Source organism: Lissotriton vulgaris, chromosome 7 (assembly GCF_964263255.1).
Source record: "Lissotriton vulgaris chromosome 7, aLisVul1.2, whole genome shotgun sequence".
Classification (NCBI taxonomy): Eukaryota; Metazoa; Chordata; class Amphibia; order Caudata; family Salamandridae; genus Lissotriton; species Lissotriton vulgaris.
In genome coordinates, this window is record NC_141695.1 from 157,638,701 (window position 1) to 157,653,142 (window position 14,442).

Here is a 14,442-nt window from a genome sequence, read left to right on the forward strand (position 1 = left end):
ATCCAAATCCTTTTGCACATATTAATCAGCCCCAATTAATTAGTAATATCCAAATCCTTTTGCACATATTAAACAGCCCCAATTAATTACTCTTTATTATGACTGGATCTTTTTAAATATTTTTATATTTAATCTCTATTTTGTATACTTTGTTGTATTTTTTAACAATTTATAAATGTAAGGCTTTTTAATGTATATTGACCTTCTTTTGTTATTATATGTATGTGCTTTAAGACTTAATTGTCGTAATTAAGCTTTGATTGATTAACTAAAGTCAGCTTGACTAGGCCTTTATTTCATACCAGGAAATTTGTTTTTACTTGCTCTGGGTGTCTTTTCTTTTGCAGGTGCATTTTCATAATTTCATAATCCGAGAAAGGAGTATTGTATATTAGAGATAGTGAGACCTGACAAGAGAAGTCTTGGCAAGAAGGGGAGGATTTAATGAATAGAGGACGCCTCCTTTTCATAGCATGTCAGGAAAGGTGCTCATGGTTAACTTGGTCGTTTGAGATCTGTGGGATGTGACAATCAACGGATGTTGTCCAATGCACACCGTAGGAAAGAGGAATAATTGGGGTTTCTGCTGACCTGTTAAAAAGATATGGAAACTCCTGGAATTTTCTGGTTTAATTAGTATTCACACTGTTGGACTTAAGTAAGATGGCTTTTTGACTTAGGGTGGTACAGACCTCTCCGCTTCCTTTTGTATGTGTGAGTGTTTAGCTTCATGCTAAAAACTGATTTCCTTTTCAGAAGCCTTAACTGAAGTTTTCACTATGCTGACACCTTCTTTCCTTGATTTCTTAATCCATTGAGATCTTCTATTTTAAACCTTGTTCATTCTAGCTTAGAGCCCGGATTAGATGACCCTTAAATTTGTTCATGTTTAGAAAGGACGATCAGCGTTCCTTTAAGGGGTGCCTATTGCTTTTTCTTAATATCTGTATTTCCGTTATGGTATTCTTTATATACCTTATATTACTGAGACTGAACCTATTCTAGCGTTTTTGTCTGCTGGTTATGATTTTGTATCTTTATAATGTGATTTTGATATGCACCTATATTCGGATCGTTTACTAAATTGTAATAAATCTACTAAACATTCCCTACTGATTCCAGGTCCTCATCGTGTCGCCAAGTGGGTTACACAACAAGTTAAATTGCTAATTAGTTGTAAACTCCCTTGCCTCTCGGTCAACTAGAAAGATCAATCAGAAAAAGACTGACCTGCGCTTCCATGCGCGCTCTTGGTATCCATGGCCACTCATGCAATTATCTCTAGGGAGACCACTCTTATATGAAGGTAAAATGGACTTTTGTTTCATGCCCATTTATTGAAATGACCCTCTGTGAGGACAGCGGTGAGAGTGTAAAGGTGCTCTCTGGTTGGTGTTAGATGTTCCTCAAATGTGAGAGTTTTGCTTGTGTACTAGTTCACCGCTTGGCCTCTCTTGTTACAGAGCAAAGCCATCTGTGATGTGGCACAAACTGTGAGACCGATATAGTAATGAAAAGTTCACGAAAATAATATCCACTTTGTGACAAGCAACATACCAGCTTTATTAACTCTCAGATGCATTTCTTGTAACGTAAAATATCGTAAAAAACAGTTATGAAGTAAATGGCATCTTGGCCCTGAGGAGAGAAGCCCCAAGTAAGCAGAATTAAGTGAACCAGATAGATAACATAGATCGATAACATACCAGGCTACTGCGGATAAAGAAGCTTCCAAGGCCTTCCTAAATGCTAGTAACTGATCACAGTTGGCTTCAGTAAAATGTACTATCTTGTCCCCTTTGCATTGTAGGCTACATCATAATTGCATCCAGTTCTTGACATCAAACCCCCTATATTAGTTTTACTTTTAGGGAACCTATTCACAGTGCACAAGGGAGTTGTCAGAAAATTAAAATCCCCCCACTTGAAACATATCTCTAATGACACAGAGAACGAGAAGTGAGCAAAGCTATCCCTCCTTGACCTAGCTCCTTTCATCCTCCATCAATGCATCTATCCATCCATTCACGCTCCCATCTATTCAGCCATCCATCACCATGTCTTCACCATCTAACCCACTAAGGGGCATTTTATGAGAGCTTTTTCTCACGCTTACACTAAGCAATGGGGTACATGTGTGACGGAAACCTTTAAGTCATATATTTAAAAGGACTCAAAGCCACTTTGCATGGCTTTGAATGGCTACAAAAACATGAAGTAATGCAAGCCACCACAAATGGCTGTGTTGCCTTTCTATGCGCTAGGGAGGCGTTCCATGGGTGTTGAGGTGGGTGTTCCCATGCAACTCCCATGGTTTATGATTCATTCCCAGATTCACAAAAACCTGGTAAACTTAGGAATGCACCAAAAAGATATGCCTCCCAGGGGAGGAGTAACAAGGAGAAATGTGTTTATGTATCCTCATGTTTTCCTCTTTCAATGTCTGCTGCATTCTGCAGCAGACATAGAAAGATGAGAAAGCCTCTCAGGATTGTTTTTTTGCAGGAGTGTGCTCTTTCCTGCAACAAAAACGGTCCTGCGTACGACACAGGCCCCCTGGCACCATGGTGCAAGTGAGCCTGCTTTGGCGCTAGGCTGGCAAAATAGCTCCTGTGCAAGGGGGAAGGACAGGAATGCACCAAATTGTATAAATTCCAAGCATTCTTGCCCTTTCCCTGTGACGCGGGGCAGTGCAGCAGGGTGACTTGCTGCACTGGCCTCAGACACTAATGTCATAAATATGCCCCTAAGTCTTTGCCCTATCCAACCATACATTTTCCATTCCTTTCATCCATCCGTCCGCTCTTCTCTATTGTACATTCTTCTGTTCCTCCATCGATCCACCCTTTCAAGTTTATCCTTTCACTCTTCCATCCAACCTTTCACCTTCCATTTATCCATCCTTTTACCCTTCCATCCAGTCATTCTTTCACACTTTCATCCTTCTTTTCACTTCTTTTCCTTTCACGAGCCAGATCTAGGGACCATGATTCTTGATCCCAACACAGTCACACCACCCTGCAGCTCAACACTGAGATCACTGCCTTGGATTCTATTACTACTCTAACCAGACTTTTGCATAACATAGAGATCACCATGCTAGGGCCTGAGGCTGAGGGTACCAGCCTGTGGGCTTACATTGAGATCACTGCTCTAGAGCCGAAGAGCAAGACCAGAAATCTACGACCTAGCACTGAGGCTACTGCTCTTGGACCTACTTTTTTAAGAGCATCCAGACAGCAAACACCGGGACCACAACCCTATGGGCTACTAAGGACCTATGGGCTAATAAGGGCCACCATCCAAAGGCCCAGCCCCTAAACCTATGGTCAATCACTGAGACCAGCAGAACAAGGGGGTTTTCCACAAGACACAACTGTACATTTCAAATGCCTGCAGACCTTTTTTACGCTTTTCATAGAATTTAGCAAATAGCAACGATTTGTTGAGCAGTACTGCAGCATTATAGCAGCTGGTACTTTGCTGAGGGCAGCTGCCACGACCTTGCCCCGCGCGTTGACCTTCAGAAGCTGGGGTTCACCATCAGACTCCAGCTTGCAGAGATCATCAGGAGTGCAGCGGGGAACTGAACCAAGGTGCCGCCATTTCTGCTTCTTGCAGTGGACTTGCTTGAGGCCTTCGGGGTGGACATGGTGCTGGCCTCTTCCATCGCTGTGCTGTTGCCCACCTGCCCGTTGCATAAGCTTTCCTGGCAGCAGTGTAGCTGGTGTCGGTCGCCGTGAAGGGCACTTATTTTAGCCTGCTGCTGGCAAAATGCTGGGGTCGCACATCCTTTGAAAGCATCGGTGGTTCTTTGCCCCCCTGGGATAGAAGAGAAAATAACAAATGAAATGCAGAACATCACTGAAACGAGTTTATTTCTTTAACTACCCTACAAACTACTGTGTCAGACAATAATATAAATCTATTGAGCCCAATTACCTCATCCCCATGAGATGGGAGACTGCACTGCCCAATAGGTAGTTGCACTCTGCAGATTAATGAGCCCAACATGGAACCTTCTGCCCTCTAGCAGTGCAATGTCTCCAAATGTTACATTTTGACACCCATTATCTTAAATCTGACTGCAGGAGTTTCACTGTTTTATTCTGAATTACTCACCAGTAATTGTGTACCCTGATTCCATCATGGCGGAGGAGGATAGGGGTCTGTTTTCAGTTCTGTGTTACTTGAGATGTGGATTAGGAGGGGGGCAAAGCTAAACTTCCAGTGACAGAAAAGAGGGCTAGAGGAGAGCGGATGCTGTTAACCCTCTGTGACGGGGAAGGGACAAGGGGAGGGAAAAGGAGGGGAGGGGAGAGGGAAAAGGAGGGGAGGGGAGAGGAGAGGAGAAAGGAGGGGAGAGGGGAAGGGAGGGGAAGTGATGGGAGGGGAGGAGAAGATGAGGAAAAGATGGGGAGTCAAGGGGTTGGGCCTTCACACCCATGGGTGGGCATTGAAAGAAGTTGAGGATGAGTGCGCCAGGCCAAAGGGACAGGACCGCCTCCCCAGTGACAGGCACTGAGAGAGGATGAGACGGCATTGCGAGGATCCATCTTCTCCAGTAACTGGCACTGAGAGAGCATGAGGATGTAAGGGATGGGCCTTCGCAAAGCTTTCTCATACGCAGATTGTGAGTGCACGCATGCGCAGGTTGTGATTGTTAATGTTATGTTAATAGGGTACTTTTATAGCGCACAGCTACTCCGAAGAGTGTCCCGGCGCTGAAGATCATCACGGACCCAGAGTGGAAGGTGGAAAAGGGAGAGAGAGCTTAGAACAGAATGGAATCAGTTATTGCATGAACAGCAGGGTCTTCAGATCCTTCCTGAATGCCAGCAGATTGGTGTTGGATCTGAGTGACAGAGGAAGAGCGTTCCATAGCCGGGGTGGGCGAGATGTTTAAAGGAACGCCCCCTGCATCGCGCACGTCGGATCACCGGGGTGACCGCTCTGGCCTGGTTGGAGGATCGCAAAGATCTAGAAGGCAAATAGAAGCTGATCCGTTTCCGAAGATAACAGGCACCAGTACCATGAAGGGCTTTGAAGGCAATGGTCAGGGCCTTGAAAGTGATCCGCTTCTTAATGGGCAGCCAGTGAAGAGTTCTGAGAAGATCACTGGCCCTGGCTCTCCTAGTGAGGCCAAAGATGGCCCAGGCCGCAGAGTTTTGTACAACCTGGAGGCGCGCAAGGAGGAAGTCCGGAAGGCCTAGGTACAGTACGTTGGAGTAGTCCAGGCGAGAGCCTATCAGGGCCTGTACCGTAATCTTTCTATGCTCTAAGGATAAGAGCGGTAGAAACTTCCTTAGCATCTTAAGGATCGCAAAACATTTGCCGGCCAGACCAGCCACCTGGGCTTTAAAAGAGAGGCTGTTGTCAATCTGGATGCCCAGATTTTTAGCAGCCCGCGAATCGCTGGCAGGAGGGAACATGGCGGTAGGCCACCATTCCTTCCATCAGGGGTCCGCGGGGCAGCCGAAGAAGAGCACTTCAGACTTATCGGAGTTGCACTTGAGGCTGTTACGACTAAACCAGTCAAACACTGCCCCAAGGCAACCCCCGATGGAGGCCCCATCAAAATCGCAGCCCTTGTCGCAGGTGAACAGAAGTTGTGTATCGTCCGCGTACGACACGATCTGGGCCCCAAAATCCTCCGCCAGTGCGGCCAGAGGGGTCATATAGATGTTAAAGAGCGAAGGGCTCAGAATTGAGCCCAGCGGAACTCCGACCTCCAAAGGCGGCATTGCGGCAGAGAAAGGGGGGGCCCAGACCATTTGCTGGCGATTCGAGAGGAAAGACCTAAACCACCGGAACACCGTCCCCCTCAGACCAATCTCCCAGAGTCTAGAAAGGAGGCGGTCATGGGGGACGGTGTCGAAAGCTGCGGAGAGGTCAAGCATAACCAACATGGTTTTGCCTCCACTGTCCAAGGTTTCCTTAACAGCCTCGGTGACCTCGAACAAAGCTGTTTCTGTGCTCAGGTTGGAGCGGAAACCGGACTGCGACTTATGGAATATGTCGTTCGTCTCAAGAAAATGGGACAGGGTAGTATGGACATGTTTCTCGACCACTTTCGCAAGCGCTGGCAAGAGGGAGATTGGTCTATAATTGGCATGGGATTCAGGGTTCAAATTGGTTTTCTTTAGCAGAGGCAGAATAAGGGCCTGTTTCCACGGCTGGGGGACCTCACCCGTGCTAGGAGAGAGATTGAGTATCGGGTTAATAAGATGGTTGAGAGTAGGGGCCATCTGCGCAAGGAATTTAGCAGGACACGGGTCTAACGGGGAGCCAGATTTCAGCTTGGAAAGGAGATCCAGGGAGGCCTGTAAGGTCAGAGAGGGAAAGTTCCAGAGGGCAGGACCCGCGGAGATCGGGCAGGGGAAAGGGGACCGCAGGTTAGGAGTGGTAGGCATGTCTGCTGTTCCAAAGGGGGCCTGGGTAGTCTGAATTTTGCTGGCAAAAAAGTCAGCAAGTTCGGAGATCCAGGACTCCGAATACGTTGATCGGGGGGTGCACCACGGAGGGGAGATAAAATCCTTGACTATCCTGAAAATTTCTTTACAGGAACTGGAATCATCTTCAATCCTACTGGCCAGATAAGACTTTTTTCCAGAAGTGATGTTGTGGTGATAATCTCTAACCATAGCCCTATAAGTTTCCTTCGACCTGGCATCATAGTGCTTACGCCACTCCCTTTCTGCTCTTCAGGGCAGATGACGATAGAACTGGCAGGGTGTGCCAGAGAGCAGGAGAGCTGGTGCAGGACGCTGTGACGCCCTGAGGCCTTGAGGACGCCGCAAAGCTCCAGAAAGTCAAGGAAAGCTCTGAAGGCCGGCAAGTGCAGTGTTGCCCCTCCAGCGTGGCCCCATCCCGTGCAGGAGCAGGGCAGAGGAGCGTGCACGTCCAGAGGCTGCGACAAGAGCGGCAAGGGCCCGAGCAGGTGGGCCGTTTAGTGTCCTGCTGGACACGATCTAGTGTTTCGCTGTGTATTACACACACTAACACCCATCCATCACAGGCGCCGTCACCAGTCAGGTGACCCAGCTAATAAAATGGGTTGAACGCACATGCCCTGGGCACGTTACCAGTACACTAAGCATGCCTCTGTGTGCCTTATTTATGCAGCATCTGGGCCCTGGGCCCACCACACCAAGGGCCGGTGCTCCAGCTCTGAGGGCCCTGCTCATGAGGGCGACCCCTTAGTGGTCACAACAGACCACGAGCGGAGCAGAGGATAAGGTGCTCCAGGATGCTGCGCGTCCCATTACCTGAGCGGCCAGGGCGAAGGTAATTAGAGAAATCTGCAATTACAGAAAGGTAGAGGGCCGCGTCCCCAGTTTGCTGTTTGCACTCACCTCCTTTATCTGCTGCTCTCTCAGGGGACCCTCTACCAGACAACCACCCTCTCTGCATCTAATACCACCTTATTTATTCATTTATTTTATTTATAAAGTTTTATATAGGTGCGCACATGATCCCTAGGGATATCAGAGTGCTATACAATTGTGGGGAAAGGAAGGTAACAGTTGCAGAACAAGTGTCAAATAGGAATACAGACAGAAAAACATATCAAAATAGAACTCACAGTTCACGGGGTTAGCAAAATAATAAGAAAATAACTGGTGCATAACGAGATGGAATAGCAGCCAGCGCAGGGCTTAAAGGTGTAAGTCCAATGTAGAGCAGACGATCCGACAACCTATTAAGGTAAGAACTTGTTCATAAAGAATACTTTTTACTTCCAATTTGAAGGTTACCTTGGAGGAGATTCTACGTATTTCTGGTGGGAGAGAGTTCCAGATCTTCGGAGGTGAGCCAGAGAAAGCTCGGTGGCATATGCTCTTTTTGCGAAAGATCTAAGGTTTCAGGAGGAGAGAGTTGCCACTCCTAGAAGGTCTAACCCCTCCAGATAGTTCTAGCTTTTGCGCTAGATAACTGGGGGTTTGAAAATGGAGGGCTTTGTGCGATAGACAAGCAATCTTTAGCCGTATTCTTGCTTTGTAGGGCAGACAATTTAGGGATTTCAAGATTGGGGAGATGTGCGCATTTCTTTTGGTACCCGTAACCAGTCTGGCCTACACATTCCATGAGGCCCTTAATGGGGCCAATGTATATTTGGGGAGACCACAGAGCGTAGCACTGCCATTGTGTACTCTTGGCAAAACAAACGCTTGGACCACATGTTTGAAATCAGCTTGTGGGAGGAAAGGTTTGAGATTCCTGAGTATCTTCAACAGTTGGTTAGCTCTCTTGCACACATTGCTAACATGAGTCTTCATGTTCAAGCGTTTGTCCAGTGTGATTCCGAGGGATTTAGCTGAATCGATAATGAGGGGGTAGCAGTTGAAGGCGGTGAGGTGATTCATCTAGAGATCTGGCCTAGGAGTGTGATTTTAGGCAAGATGAGAAGGAATTCTGTTTTGGAGGTGTTGCGTAGGAGGTGGTTCACAGTTAACCAGTTTTGAGTAGTCAGTAGTGTAGTGTTGAGTGAGGCGATGTTTTCCAGGGAGAAGATTTTCAGGTAGAGTTGGGTGTCATCTGCATACATGTGGAAGAGAATGTCCATGGAATTTAGTGCATTAGCTAATGGTTCCAAGAACAAGTTGAATAGTATGGGAGATAAGGAGGACCCTTGAGGGACACCCATGGATACTGGAGATGGCTGAGAGAGAGAGTGATTCGCCTTTACTCTTTGGGATCTGTGCTGGAGGAAGGACGAGAACCATTGCAACACCAAACCAGACAAGCCCATACGGTGCTCTGGAATGGATAGGAGGTTGTTGTGATTAACAGGGTCAAATGCAGAGGAAAGGTCAAGGAGGATAAGGAGGCACGATTAATTTTTATTTTGCATTTTTAGAATGTCATCCATAACATGAGTGAGAGCCGATTCAGAGCTATGCCCACTACGAAAGCCAGATTGATGTTGGTCCAGGAGATCGAAATTTTTGACGTCAGCACAGAGTTGCAATTGGAAGCATTTTTCTAGGAGTTTGGTGAGGTTGGAAGTTGTTAAGGTCAGCGCTGTCTGCGGTAGTATTTTTTAATATGAGTGTTATCTGAGCTGCTTTTAGGCACGCCAGGATTGTGCCTTGTGACAAAGACGCGGTGACAATCTTTGTCCAGATGGGAGAGACAACATCCTTGATTTCTTTAAAGATGGAAGGTGGCAATGGGTCGCTGAAGTGATGAGAAGGGTTGATACTCTGAAGAACCTTTTTAATGTCTCTTTAACCGAGGGGGGTAAATGTGACCCAGGAGGCGTTGTTCTTGATGCCCAGGCTCATCGGTTTGATCTTGTCCGTTAGGGCTGGGTGGTGAGTAGACCCTTTGGATAGCAGTAGAGCCCGCTTGGTATCCAGTTCAATATTGAGGAGTCTTGATTTCTCAGTAAAGAAAGCAGCCAGATCATCAGATGAGGGGGGACTGACAAGAGTCAGGGCGGTTTGGTACTTCAACCAATACAGACTATACATACTTCACTCCAGCCTGCACAGCCACCACAACCAAAACTGACAGGAGTTCAGATGGACGAGCCTGCTAAGCACTCCGTGACTCATGTAGTACCAGAAGCAGCTACAAAGGGGATGGGGACTCCAGCCTTTTCATCCTTTATTCCCCCTGCTCAGTGGTCAAACAACGAGCTGCAAGTGTCCAGACACATGGAAGGCACTCAGGAGATGGGCCCGGTGCTGGCACACCGACCCTACCAAACTGAACTCCAGACTTATATCACAGAAGCCCACATTGTCACAACACAGTCTGACAGCAGAGCTGAGGCCCAGGTGGACCCAACTTACCAAGTCTCAAGTGCACCCACCTTAAGTCCCTCTTAAGTACCTCCCAAGGCCTACTCAGCTCACTACCACTACCACCTGAACAAAGAAACCCCTTCTGACCCTCGACCCTCTACAAACTCAATGCTCCCTGGGATGGCTGAGTCACAGGGGACGACCCCCGCCTCCGGCCCCGGGTCCATGGAGGGTCCAGTCTGGATCGGCACCCTGCGTAATGTGCTTCTCGGGTGCTGAGAGCACCACTGAGGTGAGCTGGGGACCTGGGGAAGAGTGTGTGTGGAGCAGGGAGTTGCCATGGTCCAGCGCTTCAGTCTCCGGAGGCAGCTGTCTAAGGGCTCGTTCACATGCAATCATTGAATGCGCTACCTGTATCTGGTCACCCATGTTCCCTACTTGAAGCGGAGTGTTGGGGGCACCGGTGGAGAGACTTTGCTTGCCTCTTTTACCCTTGGCTGGGGCTGTTTTTTCCCTGTGGTGGCGAGATGCAGTGATCTTCAAAAGGGCCGCCAGTACTTTGCCAAGGACGATGTCGGCTGAGAGCGGCTCCGGGAGGTAGGCTCACCGTACGAGCGTTTTCGCCCTGCAGATACTCCCGCTGCCCCTTCCTGACCCAGGGGCTTTATAATCAGCTTCACCTGGTGGCTGCTCTCCCTCGGGACATTCTGCCTGGAGTCTGCCTGACCCCAAGATGGCGCCTGTCTGCGCACAGCGTATAGGAGAGTAGGGTCTGCTTCCTATGGTCACCCCCACTTTTTGCTGTGATTCTCTGTTTTTTTTACTTTAGTGTGGCTGTGGGCCTCCTAATCAGACCCACAGCCCAGCTGTTCGCTCTCTAAATTGATACCATGTACTTTAGGTAAATACCTGATTGGGTATTGGGTCACCTCTGTGAGCCCCTGTATAGTGTACCATAGGTACCCAGGGCATAGGTGCATCCAAGGCCTACCAGGGGCTGCATCAAGTATTATGCCACCCCTGGCTGGCCATCTAAACTGACACCACAGGCTGATCACTCAGCTTGGGTAAAGTGGTGTAATCACCCCTTACTTAGATATAGTATATCTATATCTACCTTATATATAAACACATAGTAACCTATAAGTCACTCCTATGGCAGGCCTTAACGATCCTGGAGGCAGAGTGCTTGGTTTTATGTGAGAGGGTGCCCTAGCATGAGCTGAGCCCCTCTGCAGCTTTCGGAACATCTCCTTATAGCTGTTCGATGATATAGCCATACCATATACTCTTAAGTGCAATATAATACAATTTATAATCACTAAATCTCCTGAGGCGGAAGCCGGGAGCGCGACCTGCACATTTTAAAATTTGAGAGTCACTAATTTTCGTGTGTTATTAACTCACCTTACTCTTCTCTTGGCATCATTCAGGGCACAAGCTCGCTCCTGAACAGCCCGCGCAGCGGATTTTAGCGCTGCCGCGGAATCACAACAAACACACTTCTTGCCGCCATTACCGGCGATCCTCGAGGCCACGCCCCTTTCGAGGCCACGCCCCCCGCCCAGACCTATAAAGACGCTGACTGCAAGGGCCTCGTCAGAATCACTAAATCTCCTGAGGCGGAAGCCGGGAGCGCGACCTGCACATTTTAAAATTTGAGAGTCACTAATTTTCGTGTGTTTTTAACTCACCTTACTCTTCTCTTGGCATCATTCAGGGCAAAAGCTCGCTCCTGAACAGCCCGCGCAGCGGATTTTAGCGCTGCCGCAGAATCACAACAAAAACACTTCTTGCCGCCATTACCGGCGATCCTCGAGGCCACGCCCCCCGCCCAGACCTATAAATACGCTGACTGCAAGCGCCTCATCAGAATCACTAAATCTCCTGAGGCGGAAGCCGGGAGCGCGACCTGCATATTTTAAAATTTGAGAGTCACTAATTTTCGTGTGTTTTTAACTCATCTTACTCTTCTCTTGGCATCATTCAGGGCACAAGCTCGCTCCTGAACAGCCCGCTCAGCGGATTTTAGCGCTGCCGCGGAATCACAACAAACACACTTCTTGCCGCCATTACCGGCGATACTCGAGGCCACGCCCCTTTCGAAGCCACGCCCCCCGCCCAGACCTATAAAGACGCTGACTGCAAGCGCCTCGTCAGAATCACTAAATCTCCTGAGGCGGAAGCCGGGAGCGCGACCTGCACATTTTAAAATTTGAGATTCACTAATTTTCGTGTGTTTTTAACTCACCTTACTCTTCTCTTGGCATCATTCAGGGCACAAGCTCGCTCCTGAACAGCCCGCGCAGCGGATTTTAGCGCAGCCGCGGAATCACAACAAACACACTTCTTGCCGCCATTACCGGCGATCCTCGAGGCCACGCCCCTTTCGAGGCACGCCCCCCGCCCAGACCTATAAAGACGCTGACTGCAAGCGCCTCGTCAGAATCACTAAATCTCCTGAGGCGGAAGCCGGGAGCGCGACCTGCACATTTTAAAATTTGTGAGTCACTCATTTTCGTGTGTTTTTAACTCACCATACTCTTCTCTTGGCATCATTCAGGGCACAAGCTCGCTCCTGAACAGCCCGCGCAGTGGATTTTAGCGCTGCCGCGGAATCACAACAAACACACTTCTTGCCGCCATTACCGGCGGTCCTCGAGGCCACGCCTCTTTTGAGGCTACGCCCCTCCCATCGTCGCCCTCCCGCCCTATTAATCATGTGCATCTTCCGGACGCGCAGCGGACGAGCGCAGAGGGCGCGCCGTTTGCGCGCCGAAGGCAAGCCCGTCTGCGCCCGTCCGCGACCGAACGGGGCTCGGGGCAGGACCCTTACGCTTACCTGTACTCTTGGACACGACGGAATCCAGAACTCCCAGACACAGGACATACTACTCCAGACAAAAACTATTATCCCTACGCCCAAAACTTAACAACAATTGCTACCACGCTTTGTCAGCTGACTCCTTACCTGTCTTTTGTGAGACCTGTAAGTACACGACTCCTCTCCTGAAGAAATACAATAGGCAGACTACTAAATTAAAAATGCTGCTGCTTAATTGCAGATCCATGAAAAAGCATAAAACAGAGATCTATGATCTACTAACGGATAGCACTCCTGATGTACTATTCCTTACCGAGACGTGGCTAGACGATGCTTCGTCGTCTGAAGCTCTCGAAGCCACTCCTCATGGATACTGCCTACTCAGACTAGACAGACCTAAACAGTGAGGTGGAGGATTAGCTCTCATCTATAAGACTGAGTTAGAGTGCACTTTATTGAAGGCCACGTTACCTAATTGCGAAAGTGGCTTTTTCACCATAAGATCAGGTTCTACTAATATCATCAATGGACTACTGATATACCGGCCGCCTGGAGGGGCTGCACAGTTCGGCGAACATCTTACCGAATTGATAACCCAGCCGGCGCTTCGGTACAAAACATTTCTTATCTTAGGTGACCTAAACCTTCACTTTGATAACACAGCTTGTAAAGAGGCCCAGACTGTGATAGAAGCACTCAAATCTCTAGAACTCAACCTCCGATCCAGATCCCCCTCGCACCAACAAGGGCGCCTTTTAGACCCCATTTTTTCTAACTGGGAGGGTGTCAATGTCTCCCCCCCGATTACAACAACCTGGTCTGATCATTTCATCATCCCGTTTGAAATAGAAGGCATTTCTCCTGACAACAGAACCAATAATCCCTTACCCCAGAAGCGTAGAGATTGGAAAAAGTTCAAGCAGGAGACATTTAAACTTGCCCTACTTGAAAAACCACCGCCTCCTAGCAATGCCCTGCAAGAGGCGTGAATAATTACGAAAGTTGGATGTCCAATGCCTTAGATAAGGTAGCTCCCTGGACACTCAAACCTACCGCTAGATTGACCAAAACTGCCCCCTGGTTCCCGCAAGAACTTAAACATGCCAAAGCAAAATGCAAAAATCTTGAAAGACTTTGGAGGAAAAATTACAATCTAGAAAGCAAGTTAAACTACGCATCAGAACTTAAAAAATATCACAAATTAGTAAGAGCGACAAAAGGTGCCTACTTCAAAGGTAGAATAGAACTCTTTGCTATTTACAAAGAGTTAATGCTCCTGAACAGACTCGAAGCACAGGACACCTACTACAGCGAGCTATGCGACTCCATAGCTGACCACTTTGTCGGCAAGGTCGACAAAATATACGCCACTTTTTCTGACGGAACTGACTCCTCTAGCACACAGAGGACAGTTAAAAATAGTTCTATTGCTAAATCCTGCTTAACATGCTTTAAAGTACCTGAGAGAAAGGAACTGCTGAACATTGCTCAAAGCATACAGTCTGGATCACCCCGCGACGTGTGCACCCCTAATCGTTGCAAGGGAGTCTTGGAGAGTATGATTGATCAAATCTCTCATATCATCACTCTCTCTCTCCAAGAATGCCACGTTCTTGACACATGGAAAACAGCCCAGGTCATCCCTCTGAAAAAAAAACCTAATGTCCACATCTCCCAACTCCAAAACCTTCGGCCCATCTCCCTTCTTCCTTTTGTTGCCAAAATAGCGGAAAAAATGGTTAACGCGCAGCTTATGAAATACTTGGAAGAGAATTCCCTCCTTCACCCCACTCAGTCAGGGTTTAGAGCCGGCTACTCGACTGAGTCTGCCGTCCTTTATTCCACTGAGTGTCTCAGACAAATGGC

At 48.1% G+C, this 14,442-nt stretch overlaps 1 protein-coding gene across 1 annotated transcript in view; it reads right to left on the reverse strand.

Annotated features, from left to right (window-relative positions):
- Positions 1-1,538: 1,538 nt before the first annotated feature.
- The window catches only part of LOC147701050 (urokinase plasminogen activator surface receptor-like), a 248,043-nt gene continuing 235,139 nt past the window's right edge, over positions 1,539-14,442 (reverse strand). Inside the window, exon 7 of the mRNA XM_086929846.1 lies at positions 1,539-3,822. Coding sequence (XP_086785972.1) covers positions 3,524-3,822 — 299 coding nt within the window. The 3' untranslated portion in view covers positions 1,539-3,523. The remainder of the gene's footprint in view (positions 3,823-14,442) is intronic.